This window comes from Pan troglodytes, chromosome 3, assembly GCF_028858775.2.
Source record: "Pan troglodytes isolate AG18354 chromosome 3, NHGRI_mPanTro3-v2.0_pri, whole genome shotgun sequence".
NCBI lineage: Eukaryota > Metazoa > Chordata > Mammalia > Primates > Hominidae > Pan > Pan troglodytes.
In genome coordinates, this window is record NC_072401.2 from 10,314,171 (window position 1) to 10,336,927 (window position 22,757).

General features: G+C 46.8%; 1 protein-coding gene across 19 annotated transcripts in view; it reads right to left on the reverse strand.

The window, feature by feature from the left end:
- SLC2A9 (solute carrier family 2 member 9) overlaps positions 1–22,757 on the reverse strand; it is a 279,004-nt gene that overhangs the window by 85,105 nt on the left and 171,142 nt on the right. Inside the window, exon 11 of one of the 19 annotated variants that reach the window (XM_063809400.1) lies at positions 4,211–4,310. The exons of the other annotated variants lie outside the window; for them this stretch is intronic. Coding sequence (XP_063665470.1) covers positions 4,303–4,310 — 8 coding nt within the window. The 3' untranslated portion in view covers positions 4,211–4,302. Of the gene's footprint in view, positions 1–4,210; positions 4,311–22,757 lie in introns of those variants that run through there. 19 annotated transcript variants of the gene reach the window in all.

Here is a 22,757-nt window from a genome sequence, read left to right on the forward strand (position 1 = left end):
AACATTGAGCACACATGGACACAAGGGAAAAATGACACTGTGGCCTACTTGAGGGTGAGGGATGGGAGGAGGGTGAGGACTGAAAAAACAGGTACTATACTATGCTTATTACCTGGGTGATGAAATAATCTGTATATCAAATTCCTGTAACATGCAATTTACCTATATATCAAACCTGCACATGTACCCCTGAAACGAAAAATTAAAAAAAGAAAAAAGCATTCTCTGTATGGGTGCTGGAGTTATAAGGCTGCCTGAAATAGGGTAAAAGGATCCAGGGGACATAGCTCAGAACCTGGGTTCCCACTCATTCCTGTGATTTGAAGCCATCGCACCCTCAGTCTAGGTCTTGGTTTTCCCAGCTCCAGAGCATTTGTTTGTTCATTCAGTGAACAAAAAGTACTGAGTTCCTGCTTGGAGGGGGTGCAGGGTTGGAGACTGAAGATAGAGCCCGGAAGGAGCCACGGTCCCTGGGCCAGACAGTGTCTTAAATCCTGTGCAGTTCTGTTGTTCTCCGGCTCAGACCCTGGAATGCTGGGGCAGATGTGGATGACTGGTTCTTTACTCCATCTTCCCTCACCATCTCAGGCTGTCCCACATCCACCTGCCGGCTGGCATCCCTGGCAGAGGCTTTTGTTGGCTTTTCACAAGCCAGAAGGGCTGTGGAGCTGACAGAGCTTCTCCCCAGGGTGGACTGAAGAGAGCTGATGCCCTAATGCTTCCTGTGAGATGATGCAGTTGTCTTCCCCCACAGTCTCCCAGAGTTCCCCAGAGGATCACGCTGCAGGTGCCCACAGCAGGAACTTGCCCTGAAATGCACTCCATGGCTGCCTGCCTGGCCCTGCCCTGACTCAGTGCCCACTCCCTCCTGATGTCTCCTGGGATCACCCCCCAAACAGACCGCCTTCACTGGAATCTGTGTCTTAGGGTCTCTTGGAGAAACACTTCCCAGCTTTTCAAAGTCCTGCTATCCCCTCCACTGAAGCCTACTCTGGCATGCCCTTTACTGAACTCCTATTGGTTTCTAATCTACACTGCCATGGTACCTAGGGGAACAAACTTATTATCCCAGCTTTAAAAATAGAATGTCCCATGTCTCAGAAACCCCTTCAGAGTCAGCAAATCAGAGCAGTTGGTCACTCTAATAGTATCACAATTTAATTATTTCTTGATTACCTAAAAGGGTTTATTGTATTATGATATGGGGAGAAAGAACATACTGAGTTGTAAATGGTTCTGAGACACTAAATTGATCTGCATAGGGAAGCACTGAGTAGAAAGAGGGAAGGTGAGAGATGGAAAGGTACAGAGGTTCAAATATGAAGTAGACCTGGGGGCATGGAGTGGGCAGGAGCTGGACTTTGGCGGTAGCTTGATACTTTAGCAATGCTGAGGTTAATTGATGCTGTGAACGCATTTCCACATTAGTGTCTTTGTGACTGTCTGGGGTTCTCTTTGTTAATGGACTGATGTTTCCATGCATGCACTTTATCAAGGCTGCTATGGTGGAAAGGGGTGGCATTTCCATGTTTATCAGGGTTTTTCCTTTGCATTCCCTTCATTCTCCCTCATAAAAGTCCTTGAGTGTGGCACTGTCCATTTTATTGATGAGTAGAGACATTACGCTGTTTACTTTCCAAAATCAGACATTTCGAGAGTGTAAGGGGGGATGGTATTAATAGTCACGTCAGGATGTCAGGCACAATCTGAGAGTGTCCCCGGCAAACTACTGATGAGGGCACAAGGTAAAAACTCTTAGCTAAGGTCCCACAGCTAGTAAGGCAGAGGCAGAGGTGGAATGATGGTTAATATTGAGTGTCAACTTGACTGGATTGAAGGATGCAAAGTATTGTTCCTGGGTGTGTCTGTGAGGGTGTTGCCAAAGGAGATTAACGTTTCAGTCAGTGGACTGGGAGAGGCAGACCCACCCTCCATCTGGTTGGGCACCATCTAATCAGCTGCCAGTGCTGCTAGAATAAAGCAGGCAGGAGAAGATGGAAGCACTGACTTGCTGAGTCTTCCAGCCTTCATCTTTCTCCTGGGCTGGATGCTTCCTGCCCTTGAACATCAGACTCCAAGCTCTTCAGCTTTTGGACTCTTGGACTTACACCAGTGGTTTGCCAGGGACTCTCGGGTCTTTGGCCACTGACTGAAGGCTGCACTGTCGGCTTCCCTACTTTTGAGGTTTTGGACTTGAACTGATCCACCACTGGCTTCCTTGTGCCTCAACTTGCAAATGGTCTATCATGGGACTTTACTTTGTGATCATGTGAATCAATTCTCCTTAATAAACTTGCTTTCATATATACATCTATCCTATTAGCTCTGTCCCTCTAAAGAACCCTGACTATTATAGGTGGGATTTGAAGCCAGGTCTATTGGGCTGTCCACGGGGTCCTCTCCGTCAAGGTGAACACCTTAAACAAACACATCTACCATGTGCTGACCACCTACAGTGTGGCCTTCCATGCAGAGCTATATTGACTGGTAAGACTCTTTCTAGATAGGTGGTCTTATCTCCAATTTGCAGATGAGGAAACTAAGGCCCAGAAAGATGGATTGCCTAAAGTCATTCACCTAATTTGTGGTAGAGATAGAAATTGATAAATGGTTTTTCTCCTATACCAGCCATGAGGCCAAGTGAGGGAGCATAGAGACTGAAGCCCTTGTTCAGATTAAAACAGGAGATCCTGAGGGTGACAGAATAGGTGAAGTGAGGCCCGCTTTAAGCACTCTGTGCACAAGTGACCTCATCAGCCTTTGCTACTGTTTCTGACTTCTCTTGGAAGTTTCTTCCAGTGAAAAGTGAGCTTATTTTTCTTTTCCAGGTGTCTTCCTCCAACTTGCACAGCCTGCAGCTCCTATTGCTGCCACATATATTAATGCTGATATCAAAGCCCCTGCTGGAAGTCAGGGAGTGCCTGCTCTCTTTGCAGAACCGGCAGCCCCAGGTGTGCTATCTTTCCCCAGTTGGCTGTGACAAGCGGCCTCTGCAAGGCCGAACCATTTCCAGATCCAAAAGCTGAATACCCCTTGGCTGCACTCAGCCCCCAGCTCCTGAGGGTGTGGAGAGCAAAAACCTTCCTGCTGAGCCCTGACAGCTGCTCAGTCTGGGCCCCTTTCCACAGCCTGGCTTCTTCCTGCCAGGAGAAATTCATCTTTTCACAGCAGAGGGAATGAGAACAGCCTGCAGTTCCTGTTGGATGGCACCTGCTATCTCTCTGCCCCCTGGGTAGTACCAGGTGTTCTCTGTGGGAAATGCCCTTCCTCCTCCTTCTCCTCCCTCCCTGTCTGCCTGAAAAATGACTCAACTTTTTCAATTCACTGCACATCACTACCTCTTCCCTGCCTTCGAGGCTGTTGGGGTCTTCCTCTGTTCCCACAGCCCCTGCCCAGCCATCTGGCACAGCCTCCTGCACACAGAAGGACACTACTTGTCATCCTTATGGATTCATGAGTGGTGAAGCGACAGACCTGGCACAGATGAGGTACTTTGTGAGGGTGTTGAATGAAGATGGGGAGATGAATGGATGGGTGTGGGAACACATGAACAGGAGTATTTAGAAATGAATTAACGACTGACCCAGTAAACAAACGAACAGGTGAAGGAACAAGAACTGATGAGCTGAAACCCTGCCTTCCCCAGAACAGGACTGACTTTGAACTTGGCTTCAAGACTCATTCATTTCGTCCCTTTAGGAGTGACATTGTCCCTTTCAGGGCCCCACCTTTCCCATCTAGGGCTGGACTCCAGGCCAGCCTGGCTCCCTTGTACACCTCAACTGATGGGCAACTCATTCCTTTTTGACAGAGAGTCCAGTTTTCTGATGGAGCCCAAATCTGAGTATCGATTGTCTCCCAGGCCCCTGATCAGATATCACAACCCCGGGAAGTCCTCCCTGAAGCCTGAGGCTGGTGCATGCATCTTTGGAGCTGCGATCATGAATGCTGAATGACACACGGGGCCTTTGTACCAGCTGCTCCTCTGCCTGGATTGCTCATGCGCAGATGTGTGCGTGGCTGCCTCCTTCTTGTCTCCCGATCTCTGCTCCATGATCAACTCTGTGGAGAGGCCTTCCCTGGCTACCCTAAGATAGCATTTTCTCCAGCATTCTCCTCCTCATTTTGCATGACTTCTCTTCTGAGCACTTATTGCTACACGTATTAGTCTGTTCTCCCATTGCTATAAAGAAATACCTGAGACTGGTAATTTATATTTAAAAAGAGGTTTAATTGGCTCATGGTTCCAACAGGTTGTACAGGAAGCATGATGCTGGCATCTACTCAGCTTCTGCGGAGGCCTCAGGAATCTTCCAATCATGGTGGAAAGCAAAGGAGAAGTGAGGTGTCTCACATGATGGCAGCAGGAACAAAAGAGAGGGTGGGGAGGTGCCACACACTTTTAAACGATGGGATCTCATGAGAACTCACTATCACAAGGACAGTACAGGGGGGATGGTGCTAAACCATTCATGAGAAATCCATCCCCATGATCCAATCACCTCCCACCATGCCCCACCTCCAACACTGGGGATTACAATTCAACATGAGATTTGGTGGGGACACAACTCCAAACCATATAATTACATTATATTTTCATGTGTTTACAATAAGCCTCCCTCAACAGAATGTCCATTCCTTGAGGGCAGGGATTTTGTTTGTTTGTTTTGTTCCATGCACTGCTCCAATTTCTACAACATTATCTGCCATATAGGGGCTCCTCTTGGCATATGGGGCCTCTATACCAATAGTTTCTGGTATAGGGGCTCAATAAATATGGATAAGTGAATGAATGAATGAATGAATGAATCTGGCTGTGTCCTCATCAGGAGAGTCTTATTCATCTTTGCATCCCCTGGGTCTAGTATGGAACCAAGTATGTCGTAGGTGCTTAAAAACTACTTGCTGAATTAATGATTAAAGTACAGACACATCTTTCACATTTTGATCAAATCCTTCCTCTGCTTCAAATCTCCAATGGCTTCCCATGGTATTGAAAGTAAAATTCCTGATTCCTTACCACGGAGTTATGAGATCTTCTATCCTCCGGCCCCTACTATCCTTCCAACTTCATCTCTTTCCTTTGCTAATATGGAACATCATAATATTCCACCCCCAAACACGAAGGACTGTTGAGCTGAAGGCATTTAAAAAGAAGTAGATGCAGGAAGGCTCTCTGCCTTCCCTCTATTTGCCTAAAAGCAGGACATAGATTTACAAAGACAAGAGATATTCTGCTCCCACCCTCTTCTGCCAGGGAGAACAAAGGGTAACCACTGAAGACAACTTTGGATGCTTATAGGTCTGGAGCTTACACCAGAGGAACCTACATGAACCAGTTTCCCTAACCCACCTCGATCTGCTATTTATTTGTTTTCCCCCAAGTTGCTGTCACTAGAGACTCAACGTTCTTTTCCTTTGTCTTGTTGCTTCTTTCAACATTTACTGTTCTTTCTCGAAGCTGGAATTTAAAGCCACTTCTTTGAGCACTACTCATTCCCTGGGTGTCTCCCATGTATGTGTGAAATATACATGTTAATAAACTTATGTATTTTTTTTCTCGTGTTAGTCTGTCTTTTGTTACAGGGGTCTGTTTCAACTAAGGACCTACGAGGGTTGAAGAAAATATGTTTTTTTATCCCCTATGCTAACAACACTGCAGCCTTTCCTGAGCCTTCCAAGCGAGTTCCTGCCTCAGGACCTTTGCACATTCTTCCCCTACATCCTTACAGGGTGGCTTCTTTCTCAGACCCAAGTCCTGCCTGCAGCGCTAGCTTCTCACGGAGGCCCTTCCTGTCCATATCACAAAAGCAGTCCTCTCCTCCCATCACCCTAGCCCCTTACCCTGTTTATTCCTTCCTAGCACTGGTCAGTAATCCTCAATATTTATTAGCTTACCAGTAATGGTTCTATAAATATACATTTGTAGTGGCCTGTGCCATTCGCTGGGGTATCTCCTGTGCCTGGATCAACATAAGAAGTGCTTGATTAATACTTTTAATTAACAAATGCTCTTGCCTATCAACCTTGCTTTTCCAGCTCCTTTCTATTGCATTGGACAATAAAGCACAATGAATGTGCCCCGCCCAGGGAGGCCAACTGTTATCAGTGTACACGTCTTCTTGATTGGATTATGAGCTTGACGGGGACCGAGAAATGTCTCTGACTCTACTTCTGTGTCATCAGTACAGAGTGTAGTACCTGATACATAGTATGTGTTCAAAAATTTTTTTTGTTTTGAGACAAGGCCTTACTCTGTCACCCGGCCTGGAGTGCAGTGGCATGAACATGGCTCACTCTAACCTCGATCTCCTGGGCTCAAGCCATCCTCCCACCTCAGCCTCCCAAGTAGGTGGGACTACAGGCATGTGCCACCATGCCTGGCTAATTTTTAAATTTTTTGTAGAGATGAGGTCTTGCTATGTTGCCTAGGTTGGTCTTGAACTCATGAGCTCAAGAAATCCTTCTGCTTCAGCCTCCCAAAGTATCAGAGCCACTGTGCCCTGCTAAAATCTTTTGTTGAATGAATTAATTTGGGGCATGACTGAGAATATATAAAAGGGGAAAAATGACTGTGAATGATCAGCATATATTTCAGAAAATCCTGCATTAAAGCACATGCATTAGTTTCCTCATTAAGACAGCCTCCCCATAGGCCCTCTTAAGGCATAATTCTGACAAGCTTGATTTTATATTTTAATCTATATTTTGTTTCAATAAAGAAGTTGGGCATGCAAAGGGAAGCACCTAAGGGGTGAGAGAATGCATGTCCGCTGACCACTCTTTTGCTCGCTAGACCTGACGAATGAGACTTCACAGTGGGGTGAGAATTTCCATCAGAGGCTACATGGGAACAAGAGTGACTTTATTTTAAATGCTAATCCACCATGTAACTTCTGACTAACCCCACGTCCAGGAATGCCTCCAAGAAGTCGAGCTGATGTATTGCTCTTTATGTAGAAACATCTATTCACTGTAAGTTTCCTCCAAAACAACTCTTGATGCTGTTGCAGAAATCGAAGACTGTGATGCCTGCAGCCACCTACACATTCCTCCCAGAGTGCATACACTTTTTCCCCAGATCTAGGCCCTGGGACTGGGGGGTTGCCATACAGAGATCTACCTGTCTTGTGGCTTCCCAAGACCAAGCTTCAGTCTGCAAGTTCCCCTAACAAATCACCCTATACCATCAGACTGGACTTGTCTGCCCCTTTCTTTGGTTTCTTGGCTTCTTCTTTGCCATTTGGGGATTGCTTTGTGTACACAGCCATTTCAAGAAACAGGCTGCCACTGTCTTAGAAAAACAACCCCTGGCACATTCAGTGTGATGCCCTCTCAGAACCAGTTTTCTTCTGGAAGGCTGGTTTGATTTAGCCAAGACACTCATGTCCCCAAAGCTTCTTGACAGCAGAAGTGACCTCCTGCAAGTGCCCAGAGCTGTAGAGCTGGAGGGGAGCTGCCCCAAACAGCCTTCTGCTCTCCAAGGGCGATTCCATCAGGGTTAGTTTCCCTAAGACAGAAGGCAGAAACACAGCTTAGGGAAATTCTTATCATAGTCGCCATTTCTTGAGTGCTTTCTATGAGTTGGAACTTTATTGTCCACTTTACAGAGATTTGTTTTAAACTCAGACCCTGCAAACTGTGCATCATCTTCATACTATAGATGGGACCTGGCTTAAGGTCACACAGCTGTTAACCAGGGTCCCAGCTCTCCAAACCCAAGCCTGGAAGAGTACAAATTCTGCAGCTTCTCTACAAGCTATCCATCTGGGAAGCATAAAAGAGAGAAAATGCCATTTCATATTTCCATTTTCTTCCTGTCCTTGTATACTTAGAGCATAAAGGATGCTGTGGTAGACAGAATATAACCCCAAACCCTGTGCCTGTGTTGTCTCGCATGGCAAAAGGGGTTTTGCAGATGTGGTTAAGTCGAGGATCTTCAGATAGGAAGATTATCCTTGATTATTCTGGTGCCTTGGACATGGTGCCTTGGCCAGGTCTTGGCTGGAAGCCAGGAGAAAGGTTGGAGTACCACCTGCTTCCACCTCTTCTGAGCTGTGAGCATGAACACTTGAGTACCCCACTTTTTGACTCACAGCCCACAAGGTTTGAGACCAACTTGCCCAAAATCACACATTAAGAAGGAGGTGGAGCCAGACTGGTCTGAGTCCCAAGCCTATGCTTCTTCCAAAACACCAGGTTAGAACAGCGGTTCATTGCCAGGAGTGATTTTGCCCCCAGGGAACATTTGGCAATGTCTGGAGACATTTTTGGCTATTACAGCTAAAGGTGGGTGCACCTATCAGCTAATGTGCAGAAGCCAAGAATGCTGCTCAACATCAGACCATGCGCGGGAGAGCCCCCAACAACAAAATATTTTCCAGTTCCAAATGCCAGAAGTGCTGAAGTCGAGAGACCCTGTCATAGATTTTTCTCTAGTAAGTCATGCAATGGCATCATTAAACTATCACGTGCTCATCCTTTTGGTGGGTTTGTGAACAAAACAAATTTGTATGAGACCATTTATCATTTCTTTCTAGAACTCTGAATTTATAATTTATATTGTTACAGAGTACATTTAAATCTGCCTTAATAAAGGCAAGGAGGCAAAGAAGGAAATTCAAACTCACTAAGCACCTTCTGTGTACCAGGCACCATACATATCGCTTAGTCTTTAAATAGTTCTTCTTGCATAATAGCTCTCAAGGTGGAGGCTTAGGGAGGCTGGTGACTTTCCAAAGACATCACACATGGCTGGAGGTGTAGCCTGTGTCTGACCCAAGCTCATGCCTTTCTCTCGATGCCACATGGCAGGGCTGGGTTTCCCACCCTTTCCAGGACATAAAGGAAGGGAGTGGGCAGGAGCTGGTTTTCTTTGACGGTCTTTGAAGATTTGCCACAATTGGACTGATGAGACAGCCCAAGGTCCCTGCAGGAACACTGGTTTGCAGGAATCTGGCCCTGGGGCCCATGATTTGCCATCTTGGCAAACAGGGCATTTCAAAGCATATGGCTCCCAGACACAAGGATGTGATACAGAGAAGTGAGGCACAGCCGAGCACTTCACCCAGGACCCCTCTGCCTCCAGGTAGTGGTTTCATTCCTCAAGCCATTCAGGAGGGCAAGGAGGGACTTGTGGCATGGGGGAAAGGGCCCCAGTCCTTGCTTTGATACTTACTGCAATATGCAGGGCCCGTTACTTATTCCCCAGCTTTCTCATCTGTAAAATGGGTGCACTGATCCAACAGAATGGATATGAACATGGATGCTAATTACTATTGTATTATTATCATACCATTATTATTATTATTATTATTGAAAGATCTGGCTCAGGGCAGCTCCCCTCTGTTGAGAACACTCTGGGCACGCCTCCTCCAATATGTTAATCCACACAACAGCCCATGTGATCATTTGAAATAGAATTGAGATGAAGTCTGTCCTCTGATGCAAACCCGCCAAGAGTTTCCCATTGCATTTGGAATCCAGCTGCTGAACTGACCAAGCTCTGTGGCCATGGAGTTTGCTTCCTTCCTGCTCTCTGACTTGGTTTTCCTTCACTTTGACCCTGTTGATTCCATTCCAGTCACACGTGCCTCCTTGTTCTTTCTAGAACTGCCCAGTCTTCATGCTCATGTCAGTGACAACCCGAGAACTGGGGAAGGAAGATGGGGCTGAGACCTGGGATCCCAGGCAAAATGGCACATCCATGGATATGGGGACGATGCTGTCATTACTCCTCCTAAGGCAGGAGCTGTGAGGAAAGCAGTGGCAGCCAGCACCTTGGACGTACTCCACATCCACGCGTGTGAGCTGCATCTAACTCGCTTCATGTATGTTGTCTCCTCACAGCACCTAGCACCCATTTTACTTGTGGGTAAACTGATGCATGAGGGTGGGAACAGGCCAGCACCACTCTACTGGTTGCATGGAGAATTCCAACCACGGTGGGTGGACTCTGAGCTCACAGTCCTCCCCACTTCACGCTGGCTGTCCGGGAAAATCATCTTTTGTTCTTTACACATCCACTTTTGGAGCCTAGAATCTCCTGAATGCTGGTCACACTGCTCCCAATATGGGGAGACGAACAGTAGTCCTTCAAGAACTTTTTGTCAGTGTGAATCTTGCCTTTCCTCAGTTTAACAGAAAAACAATGGGCAGCGTGTGAATGCAATGGGCACTTTTCCATCCTAGCAGTTTATTTTTGACACCTCACAGAAGTGAATCATTGTCATGTAACTACATCTCATTTGCAAAAGTACAAATTAAAACAGAGTTAATGCCAATTCCCTCAGCTTCCCCAAGAGCTTGGTAATTAAAGCTGCTAAAGAAGAAAGAAAGTAGAAGCAGTGTTTCCTTCAAGGCCTGGTTCCGCCCCCCAACCCAGCCTGCACTCTCTGCAGCCACTTGGGTTTCTCATGTCAGCTGAGGCGGCTGGAGTAGAATGCCTCCCTTTCTTTCTCAACTAACTCTTGAGTTTCTTGTGAAAGGAGATAATGCAGGTAAAGTACTTAATTCCATGCTTGGCCCATAATAAGTACTCAATAAATAGTATTGGTGATAATGATGATAATGATGAAGAAGATGATGATGATGATTATTTTGACATTAGGAATGGAAGAGAAAGCGGAGAAGCAGGGAAGATTTCTGTAGAGATAGAGGGGCGGCTATTGCTAAGCCATAAGCCCCTTTCCCTCGCCCCATCATGGGTAGTGCAGGGGAGCCTCACTCAACCCAAGTCTGGGAAGAGGGACTCACACTACCCCGAGAGCTGGGGACACCGTGGATGGAGGTCTGACTGCCTGACTGCCTGGGAGAGAGATGGGCTAATGATCAACTGCTTAAAATGATGTAGGGGTTGAAATAATATTCCTGAGATCTAATGGACTGCCCCCCTATGCAGGGGACTAAACATTAAGCCTCTGCATGCTGATCCCATTCTGTGAACTGGTGGGAGTGAATTCACACATGCAACTCACATGCGTGCCCCCCCGACCCGAGGCCCTGGAATGCACTGCCCAGACACACTCAATTACAGGCCTCTGAGAACGTGCCTTGCACAGTCACACCTTGGCAATTCTGCCCATGCTGACTTCTCCACCAGGCATGTCTTTCCCCTCTTTCAGCCTTGGAGCTGAAAGATCCCCAAGTGGTGGATTTGCGCCTGATCTGGGATAGTCCCATGCCCTCCTTCACCCCCCAAAGGCATGGGTTCTGATTCCCTCTAGGGTCAAAGTTGCTGACATATAAAGGGGAATGTTTTCCTTCCTCCAAGAGGTTATTCCCTGCTCAGCCAGGCTCCCTGATGTTTTTATTTTAGTGTTTATTTAACCCACAAGTGAAGACAATGAAAATGGTCAACTAAATTCTATGTATTGACAGAGCCTATTGGCAATAATGATCTCATTTGACTCTCACACTAATCCGTAAGAGAGAGACAGTGTAAGTCAGGATCTGGACTTTTCCACAGAGAAAACGGAGGCTGAGAAGTGGATGGAACGGGGGAGTGGTCTCCAGCCTCAGGTCTCAGCATCAACCTCCGTCTCCACCCAGCTTCTAGAATCAATTCTCACATGCAAACCTGGTCAGTCCATGCCTCCTGCTTAAAACCCAACAGTAGCTTCCCACTGGCTTCAGGGCAGTTCTACACATTAAGGCCTTCTGTGTTCTAACTTCTGTCTACCTTTGCACTTTCACCAGCTGCTGGTTCCCAATTCCAGGCACAGTGTCAGTCTCCTGCCTCTGGCCCTGGGCTCCTGTGCTCCTCCTTCCTCTTACAATGCCCCCTCCTCACATTTGCCCAGTGAACTCCTCCCTGCTCACCTTGCTAGACCACGGCCAACCATTTCCTGCTCTGGGACTCTTATCTGACACACCAGGCAGATGGGACGGCTTGGCAATACGTCAATTATTACTCTTATTTGATTTTACGCCAGTCTTTCTCCCAAGGGTCTGGTGGCTGTCCTCTGCTCATCTCTGTAGCTTAGACCTAGCACAGTGACTGGCAGACAGTAAGTAGGTGTCCAATAGACTAGGATCTAACTTGAATGAACTGTTTTTGGTAGAGGAGGCCAAAGTGTTTATCAAAGCATATGAGAAAACAGATGCTTATCTCTAGTCCAGTGCAGTGGGCCGAGTGGTGGCCCCACAAATATACATCCATGTCCTCATCCTGGAGTGTGCAAATATTACTCAAATGGCAAAAATATGATTAGGTTAAGGATGTTGAGAGGAGGACCTGGGTCCTAAATGCAATCACACATGTCCCTGTAAGAGTGTGGAAGACGGAGTTTTGGGATGCACACATAGGGGAAGGCCTGTGAAGGTGGAGGCAGAGACTGTGGAGTGATGTGGCCACAAGCCAAGGAGCACTGGCAGCTGCCAGAGGCCAGGAGAGGCGTGTGGAAGGGACTCCCCTCAGAGCCTCTGCAGGGGCACTGCATCCCTACTGAAGCCTCGATCTCTGCCTTCTGGCCTCAGAACTGTGGGAGAACACATTGCTGTCATTTGTCGAACTTTGTCACAGCAGCCACAGGAAATGGATACAGCCCAACAGAGGACTGTGTTCTCACCATCTCAGCAGCTGCAAGGAATAATTAAGTGACAAATTCCTCAGCTGGATTCCCAGGGATTGCCCAAGTGACAGTGAAGAGGAAGACAGCTGCTGACAGAAACCACGAGAAAGACCTATGAGCCTGACAGGTGTCACTGATTTCAAGGACTGCAGAGCCAGTTTTGAGGTTTTCTACATTTCTGTTGAAAACCCCAGCATACGCACCAAAACTTTGAAGGGCTCAAAATCTTTCTCAGAGCAGCATTTGCTTGGACTGCTTCTGAGGGGAGAGGTTTTCTGGAGGGTTTTGGCAAAAAATCATAAGGAACACTGCCACGTTTTCGCATTCAAGTTTCAGGCGATAAGCTCACTAATTAACTGCCATAGGCTGCGGGAAAGTGATAAGTACTAAAACCGAACATGTGAAAATGCAAGGGAGAACGGCTGGAAAAAGGAGACTTTGGAGTTGGGCAGACATGCGTTCAAATCCTGGCTGGGCCACCTAAACTATGTGCCATGAGATGTGGCCCAAGCAGGGCTCCCTGGAGCTGTGGTGTCCTCATGGGGAGAGGAGGGTCTCCTTGCGGAGACTTTGTAAGGATTAGGGTGAGTGTGGCCAAGTATCTAGTGCTGACCAAGTGCTTAACTTAGGAAGATTTTTTTGGGGGGTGTGTGGGGTCTTGCTGTGTCACCCCAGTTGCAGTACATTGGTGTAATCTTAGCTCATTGCAACCTTCAACTCCTGGACTCAAGAGATCTTCCTATCTTGGCCTCCCAAAGCATTAGGATTATAAGTGCAAGCCACTGTGCCTGGCTTGGAAGATAATATTATTAATTTTAAAAGTTCCCTGGTCTTCTTGAAAAAGCAGAAAGTGCACCATAACCTTGGCAGGCAGCTTGCCCACCCACCATTGTTTGGCATTAAGAGTCAGATGGTGGAAATCACTCATTTCCAAAGCCCTGGTACCCTGCATCTACAGCTATGTAGGGGATTAGGAAATACTTTCCTGCCAACTTAGTGGCTATATTCGTTTTCTAGGGCTTCTGTCACAAATCACCACAAACATGGGGTCTTCAGAGAACAGAAATTTATTCTGTCATTGTTCTAGAGGCAGAAGTCTAAAATCAAGGTGTTGGCAGAGTTGGTTCTCTCTGCAGACTCTGAGGGAGAAACCATCCACGCCTCTCTCCTGGCTTCTGGTGCTGCTGGCAATCCTTGGTGTTCCTTTGATTCTAGATGCATCGCTCGCTCTAATCTCTGCCTCCACCTTCATATGCCCTTCTCCTCCCTGTGTCCTCTCCTTGTCTTATACGGACACCAGACATTGAATTTAGGGGCCACCCTAAATCCAGGATGGCTTCATCTTGCGATCCTTAACTGAGTAATCTGCAATGACCTTATTTCTAGCCAAGGTCACATTCTGAGGTTCTGAGAGAACAAGAATCTTTGGGGGATACTACTCAACCCATTACAGTAGCTAAGAGCACAAACACTGCCAACCCACTGACTTCAGGGGCACCTGCCCCATAAAACCTATGAGTTATGACCTCTCAGAAACTCAGCCCTTCATGTGCAAAGTGGGAATAAGATGGTCTGTCTCCTGGGCTGCCATGAGGATTGAATGAGGTGGATTGCACAGCCACAAGGTTGGTAGATCTGGCCACCAATTCTGGAGGCTTCCATGCTCAGGAAAGTGGCTTGGGCTGGGATGGCTGCTGAGGAATCATTCAGGAAATATGTGGAAATGCTGTCCCTAGGCCTCCTCAGCAGAACCTGGATGAGGTCCCTCCTCATCCAGGGACCCGGGTGGGGGATGTTTCCCCAGGGAAGGGGGTTCTGAAGTGCAGCCATGTAGTTAGAGAGCCCTTAATCTGGTTCATCCCCTCATTTCACTGATGGGGAAACTGAGGCCAGAGAGGGACAGGGACTTGTCCAACTTACTGTAGATTTTGGGAAAGTCACAGCAAGATTCCAAGAGCATCCCAGACCATCTCTCCTGTGAGTTGGGGCAGGGTGCAGTGGGATGTGGTACCTCTGTGTCCTGGCCAGGAATGAGGGCTCAGAAATGCCATGAATGAAAGTCACATTATCAGCTCAAGGTCAATTCATCAAAAAGCAAAGACTGGTAAATGCATTTTTGAATAAAAATATGTTAACAAAAGAAACCCAATCTGTGAATGTGCAGGAATCCCTCTCACTATCTGAACCTTTGCTATCCAGACTCCTGTTTTCCAAACGCAGGAATGAATAAATTCGATAAATGTGTTGCTATATCGCTTGCTATCCAAATCCTATTTCCTGTTGTATGTATAAATTTCTGGAATAAAATGGATTTGGAAAGGGAAAGATATATATATTCTTTTTGTGGATAAAAGTATATTTTATGCCACTTGGCTGAGGCTTCTCTCTGTTTACTAACCTCCAGCTATAACAACAGGGAACTGAAGCAGAAGGAACAACAACAAAAAAAAACATTCTACAGAATTCACTACGCAGACATGATGAAGAACTTAGAAACCGATCAAAGCTGTTAGAACCATTCCATTCTATGCACAAAAATGTACATTGTTCATAAATAGTTAAAAGAGATAAGGTAAATCCAGCAAATTGTGTTTCTCTATGATTTGACTTTCAGCAATGTGACCTCTCAGTGCATTGACTTTTGATGAATTAACTTTCATTAAGTTGCTTTGTTTTCTTCACAGCTAACAGCTAGAGGGGTGGACCCTTGGAAATGACCATAATATGTTGAGACTGCTGGAATGGTCAAGGTCTTCAACATTCCCCTATAGCCTTCTTGCACCATAGCAATTTGTGTCCTTATTGAACATTCCTCAGAATACTCCAGTTTGAGTGTACCATATGTTCCCAGTGGGGACCCTGACCCATGACTGTTATTGAAGGTAAGATCCCTAAGGGCAGAGACTCTATGTGTGTGCACATGCATGTGAGTGTGTGTGTTTGTGTGTTTGCTCCTCCATTGCATCTCCAGGCCTAGAAGGAGGCCCACTTTCTAGTAGGCTCTCAGTGATTATTTGTGGAATGGGGGTAAGTGAAGGAAAGCCCATAATTCTCATCTCTTGCCTATTCTACAGTTACTGCCTCCGGGCAATTGTAGAATAGCCACAGTTCTTTGCAGCCCCTCCAATGGGAGGGAAAGTCTTTCCCCATCCCTTGAATCTGGGCGGGCTTTGTGACTTGCTTTGGCTGATAGAATGCAGCAGAAATAGTGTGGAGTTCCAAGCCCAGGCCTCAGGCAGTTTTGCACACTTCCCCTTCTTTTCTTGCAACTTTGCCACCATCATATAAACAAACCTGGTCTAGTCTGTGGGACAGTGATGGACATGTGGTCAAATTACCCTTCTCAGTGCCAGACCAATGAGTGAGGCTACTTTGGACTAGCTGGTGCCCAGATGACCTGCCAGCTGGATGTAGATAGGAGGAAATCATCTAGCTGAGATCAAAGAAGCCTGGGCCAGAAGAGCAAAACTGCCACACTGACTAACTCTTGCGAGCAATAATAACTGGTTGTTGTTTAATCCATGAGGCTTGGCGGTTATTTGTTACACAGTCATAGCTAACCGATACAAATTCCTTAGTGATCTTTCTGAATTCACTCTTCCCAAGCCTCTCCAATATTCCACATTTTACCTCTGGTTTATTCCCTCCTCTGCAGACTTTTTAAACACCAGTGTGATAATGCTATCTCCCAGCTCAAAATTCTTTGGTGGCTGCCCACTTCCACAAGGACAAAGTTTAATTATTTCAGCCTGTGAGGCCCACGATGATCTGGCCACCACTTTCCCTGCACCCTGATGTCCCCTGAGGCCCTTTTACTCCAGAGCATCTCTCCAGTTTTACATGTGTCCTAGGCTTCCATTAGCATCCTCTCTGATGTCTGTCCTCTACTCAGACATTCCTCCTTTTCCCTTTAGCTGGCTACCTCCAGGTCCACTTCTAGCTCAAATGGCACTTTTGCTATTAAAAAAAAATATGCCCCTTTCTCAAATAAAATATTTTACAAGTTAGTGCATTACTGAATAAACAGAATGATCACACCCTGTGGCCAGGCCCAGCCTTGCCAGGGGAGTTCTCCAGATGCCCTCTCTGATGGCAGCAGCCCTGCAGATGCACATGTGTACCCCCACAGCTGTCTGCTTACCCCACCCGTGAGCCAGTGTACACCTAAGCTCTGTGCCCTTCCCACAAAGTGGAGCACCATGCCAGTTTTGGAACCGCGCAGAGGATGAGAATCAGGCCTCTGAGAGTGGGCTAGAAAGGAAGCTCAGAGGCCATCTGGAGAACAGAGTGCACATGTGTGTATGTGCATGTGTGTGAATCAGTATATGTGCATGTTGTGTAATCCCAGCTGTGTGCATGACTGTTTTGCTTGTGAGTTGATGTAGGAGATGGTGCAGTCCTGTTGTGTCAGAACCTGGCTGGGAGACCTCACATCCCCACATCGGCACCCATGTTCTCACAGGTTAGTGTCTAAGGTGGGATGCTGTGTCTTTAGAAATGGCCATAAGTTAGTGTCTGTCTAATGTGGGACGCTGTGTCTTTAGAAATGGCCATAAGTTAGTGTCTGTCTAATGTGGGACGCTGTGTCTTTAGAAATGGCCATAGGTTAGTGTCTGTCTAATGTGGGACGCTGTGTCTTTAGAAATGGCCATAGGTTAGTGTCTGTCTAAGATGGGATGCTGTGTCTTTAGAAATGGCCATAGGTTAGTGTCTGTCTAAGATGGGATGCTGTGTCTTTAGAAATGGCCATAGGTTAGTGTCTGTCTAAGATGGGATGCTGTGTCTTTAGAAATGGCCATAGGTTAGTGTCTGTCTAAGATGGGATGCTGTGTCTTTAGAAATGGCCATAGGTTAGTGTCTGTCTAAGATGGGATGCTGTGTCTTTAGAAATGGCCATAGGTTAGTGTCTGTCTAAGATGGGATGCTGTGTCTTTAGAAATGGCCATAGGTTAGTGTCTGTCTAAGATGGGATGCTGTGTCTTTAGAAATGGCCATAGGTTACTCTCTGTCTAAGATGGGATGCTGTGTCTTTAGAAATGTCTTCTTGTGCAGTGCACACCCTGAGAACCCATACTTGGTGGCTCTGCTTGCTCTGACTCGATATTTAGAAATCAGTCTAAGTTGTACCTCCTCTAGGTAACCTGACATCCATTCACCCAGACACACATCTCCTCTGTGCTCCCTTAGTACCTGGGACCTGCCTTTAGCTTAGTTGCCTATTGTAGACCTTAAGAACTCTGGCTCTGGAGTCAAACTGATAGGAAGTGGAATTCTGGTTCACTGCTGTGTAATCCAGGTAAAGCTCTTAACCGCTCTGAGTCTCAACTTCCTCTATCCACCTCCCCTTTCCCCCCCAGTGACAAAGCCAATGACTAGTTCTTCCTCTTCTTTACTTGGAAACTGAACTCCAAGCTCCTGATTGGGACATTTCTTATTCCTCTTTGTGCTCCCAGGGCTGAAGGACTAATTACAATGTTATTGACTTAACCTCCATTGGCACTGGGCATTGCCCTGTAAAAGGACATCAGAGTGTGGGGTCTGACATGGGGCACCCAACAAAGCCATAGGCAAGAGCACATCACATTGTTGAATTTGCCTGTTTGGTTCTCAGAATCTCAAAATAGTTTTTGATAAAAGCGGAAATGAATCTCTGCCATGCTTTGTCGACAGGGGTGAGAACTGGTTCTTGGGAGGTGGCAAGAAGTCTTAAATATCACAATGGTTTGCAGAGCTGCAAAAGCTTAGCCCTACCTGATGAAATCTTACTTCTTATTGTTTATATTCTTCTGTTATGGAGAAATTTAATGAAAATTAGTTTACCCCTGAGGTGGTTGCAGCTTCCCACTGTTGTTCGTCCCAGGGTGCCTCCATCTCTCTCTGGTTCCCTATCCCTGCCCACAGGGCTATAAATAGTCCATTCACACAACTGCTTTTAAAATCCTGGCAGTGCATGCTTGTAATCTCAGCACTTTGGGAGGCCAAGGTGGGAGGATAACTTGAGCCCAGGAGTTCCAGACCAGGTTGGGAAACATAGTAAGACTCTATCCCCACAAAAAAATTTAAAAAGTAGCCAGGTATGGTGGCATGCACTTGTCCCAGCTACTCAGGAGGCTGAGGTGGGAGGATAGCCTGAGTCCAGGAGGTGGAGGCCGCAGTGAGTCATGATCACACCACTGCACTTCAGCCTGGGTGACAGAGTGAGACCCTATCACTAAAACAAACAAACAAACAAGCAAACAAACAAATAGAACCCTCTTGACTGTATCTCCTGATTCCCTGATTCCTGCTGGACCTGGATGAAATTTCACATTTATATAATAGTTTAGAGTTCACAGGGTAGTTTTAGATAGCTCATCTTTTAAGTCCCTTCCCTAAAAGCCTGTGTGGTAATGGGTGTGGAGTCTGAGTCTCTGTTTCTAGACAGGGACTAGCACCAATGCTGGAGTTAATTCTCACCTTCTGTACAAATTCATTTCAGAGACATCGATGTGTCCTGAGCAATGGCTACTATTTAGTTTTCAGTCTAGATTTGTGAGACATTTCCATTTAATTTTCATTAAACAGTTTTTCAAAAATTATGACTATATGCCAAGTTGGTGTCATTATGTCTCTTAACTTATAGCTATAGTTATTTTAATGTGCATATATTTATTCCTTCTATGCAATACTTTCTGCTTGGTCAGGAGGATTAGAAAGCAATTTGTCATTCTGCTTTGCACACAATTCCCTAACTTTTGAGGGGAAAGGAGTCATCTGATTCGACTCCCCCTAAAGTGCTGGAATACTTAAGGTAATTGGGGTGAGGCCAAGGCCACGGATAGGGTTCTTTCTTTCATTTATTATTTGTTCATTCACTTGTTTATTCATTCAACAAGTAAGAATGTGCCCATACCTGCCTAAGCACCCCATCCCAGGCAGGGAGACCTTGCTGTCTGCTGGCTGAGCTCCCTCTTGGGGCAGTGCAGGCTGGTGCACAGAGCCCTCTCACCCAACTTGGGGTAGTGCCTGCCCCCCTGGCATGAGATTCAGAGGCAGACATATCTAGGGTTGAGTCTGGACTCCACCTTGCCTCTTTTGAGATCATGGATTCAACCTTGCTGGCATGAGAGAATTGAAAGGGATCACGTATGAACAATGTTTGGACGAATCCCAGGCATTTGACACACATGGGTTCCTTCTTTTTTCCCTCTCCTGCCTCCTGTAAATCCAGTAAGCAATACTTATTCATTCCCAGGTCTGTCTCTTTTGTGGGCTCCTCCAGCATAGGAGGAGTTAAAGGACTGAGCCCTTTCACTTGCAGGGCAGGGCCAGGATGTTTCATGGTTTCTTCTTTCCAGATGTTGCAGGTGCAGGCCTGGCATTGAGATAATGTCATACAAGTGGGTGGCTTTGACTCTTTATGTTATCTGATGCTCCTGCCATCTTCCTGTCCCAGGCTCTTCTGGGTCTGCTGGACACAGCCTTTACCCCTTCTGGATCTCACCAGGCTCCTGTTGGGGCACACCTGCTGTGTGCAATCCTAAGAGCCTGGCTGGGATTCTCAACACTGTTTGCAGGAGGGTTTCCCCCTCGGGGTCAGCCGGGGCCAGCAGCCAATGCAGTTGAGAGCGCCAGCCCCCTTCCTCCTATAGAATGTCTATAGTGGTCATTCTCAACTGTGCCCTGTCCCTCTCCTCTTCCTCTGTGGGGGTAGAGACACTGTCTTGCTCATCCTTTTATCTTCAGCTCCCAGCCCAAGGCTGGCACTGTGGCATAACACACACACACACATATATATATATAAAATTGCAATATATATATATTTGATTTTTGTCCCTAGTTTTTGGCCCAGATTTCTTAAAAGCCTTGGGATTTCTGGAGTAACAAGAGTGGCTTTTGTCATTTATAATGAACCCCTAATGTGGTGACTCAGGTGGGTCATTAGATGGTTTCAAGGCAGCGCTGGCCATGCTTGGAGGGTTGGAACCTTCAGCTCCATCTTCCAGCCTCTAAGGAAGGGAGAGGGGCTGCAGGCTGAGTTCAGTCACCAGTGGCCAGTGATGAAATCAATCATGCCTATATAATGGAGCCTCCATAGAAACGTCTAAATGACGGGGTTGAGGTGTTTCCCAGTTGGTAAATGCACTGAAGTGCTGGGAGGCTGGTGTATCCACAGAGGGCATGAAAGCTCCATGCCCCGTGATGCACCCCCATACCTTCTGTATGCCTCTCTTCCACTTGGCTGTTTCTGAGTTGCAGCCTCTATAATAAAGCTGTAATTGTAAGTAGGGCACTTTCCTGAGTTCTGGGAGTCATGCTAGCAAATAATTATCAAACCTGAGGGTAGCCTTGGGAACCCCTGAATTTGTAGTCAGCAGAGCAGAAGTGCCGGCTCCCTGGGACTCTGTTTTTGGTTGGTGTCTGAAGTGAGGGCAGTCTTGTGGGATTGAACCCTTTAACCCTTTCTGACACTCTGGGGAGGCAGTGTCAGAATTGAGTTGAATTGTTGGACACCCAGTTGTTGGTGGAGACAAATTGAAGAGGTGGTGTGGAAAACATGTGTTTGGTGTCAAAATACACACACACATTTGGTGTGAGCTGTGGTGGTAGAAAACACCACACACCACACAGTAGGAACTTAATGAGTATGTTTTGAAGGAATTCATGAAAAATACAAGCATTTATTGAGTGCTGACCCACTGTCAGGCTGTGTGTTTGGATACAGGTGATAGAAACAAGGTTCTTGTCTTTGAAGCAGTCCCTGATGTTAGGAGGACTGACCAACCATGGCCATTGTAATGGGGTGGGGGTGGGGATACACTAGGAGTTAATCTAGGGGGCTGTGGGAGCCCAGAGGGGCGGGCTGTTTCTAAGAAAGTCTCAAGATGCAGTATGAGCTGACTTTTTGAAGACGAGAAGCCACACCTCAAATGGATGAATAAGGGTGGTTGTTGCAAGTGGGGAAATAGCACATGCAAAGGCTGAGACCATGAAGCATGTGTGTGTGTGTGTATTTATGTGTGTGTGTGTGTGTGTGTGCGTGTGGGGCAGGGGGCAGCTGCCTGTGGCTCCAGATGGCTGCAGTGCAGGGAGAATGCGGGATAGAGAGGGAGGGCAGGCAGGGCAGGCAGAGACGACCACATAGGTTCTGTCAAATGCTGATACGCCCCTGCAGTCTTTCCAGAGGGGTCCTTTTTCCAAGCAAGGTATGTGCTGAGGCATCTTCCATCAGGACCGCTCCATCTTCTGGGGTGCTCAGACCTTAATTCGCACCTTGATAATGGCAGTGGCCTTACCGCTCCATCTTGTTTGCATCTGTCCACTCCATTTAAACACAAACTCCCCATAGAGGACTTAACTTGGTGCCAGGCACAGAGTCAGGGCTTCATGTGATTTTTAAAACTGGAATTGACACATTTTGGCAACGATCTTCTTTTTTTAAAAGGTGAAGCTCTTTTATTTTGCCTCATTTATTAGACTTCCCTGCTACTGCCTTGGGGTTATGCACACAAATAAAATATGCAGCAGGAAACTGCCTCTCTTGTTTTCTTTCTTTGCTTTCACCTAATTTCAACTCCTTGTCAAGTCTTCTTACATCGACCTGTTCCTCACAGAAGCTGCCTCAGGCGGCCTCCTGGCCCTCTCCTGGGAGATCCATCCCTCTTCTTTAATCATGGAGAGCAGGCCCATGAGTCTCTCTGCCATTCAGCTCTGAGCATCTTCCTGCCACACTTTCCCGGGTGGCTCCCCTAGGGACTTGCTCTTCCCTGTCCACTTAGGAAGATGCAAGATGGTCTCATGGTCTAAGTGGCAGCTTTTCTTAGACAGGTAAGTTCCCTGAGGCTTTAAACTGTACACTGTCAATGTGAGTTTAAATGAAGCTTCTAAACCCTGGTCAATCTTGTGGCTAAAGTCATTGCTAGCCAGCGAGGCCCAGGTGCTGGGTCAACACAGGGGGTTGAAGATGGATTGGGGAAGCGGAGGGCAGGGGCTGACAGGTGATCTGGGATTGGGAGGTGCAGGTGGCCTTCCCTCCAGGGAGTCCCATAGACACTGATGGGGAGCCCAGCATTTAAAGCCCTGGAAATGCAGCATGTTCTACAGTCAAAAGAAAGCCACAGTTGCAAACACTTGGAACAGAATCAGGGCCATTGCAAAAAGTCTTGGGAGGGCTTGGGAAAAACAAACAGAGAAGGCTAAGCTTAG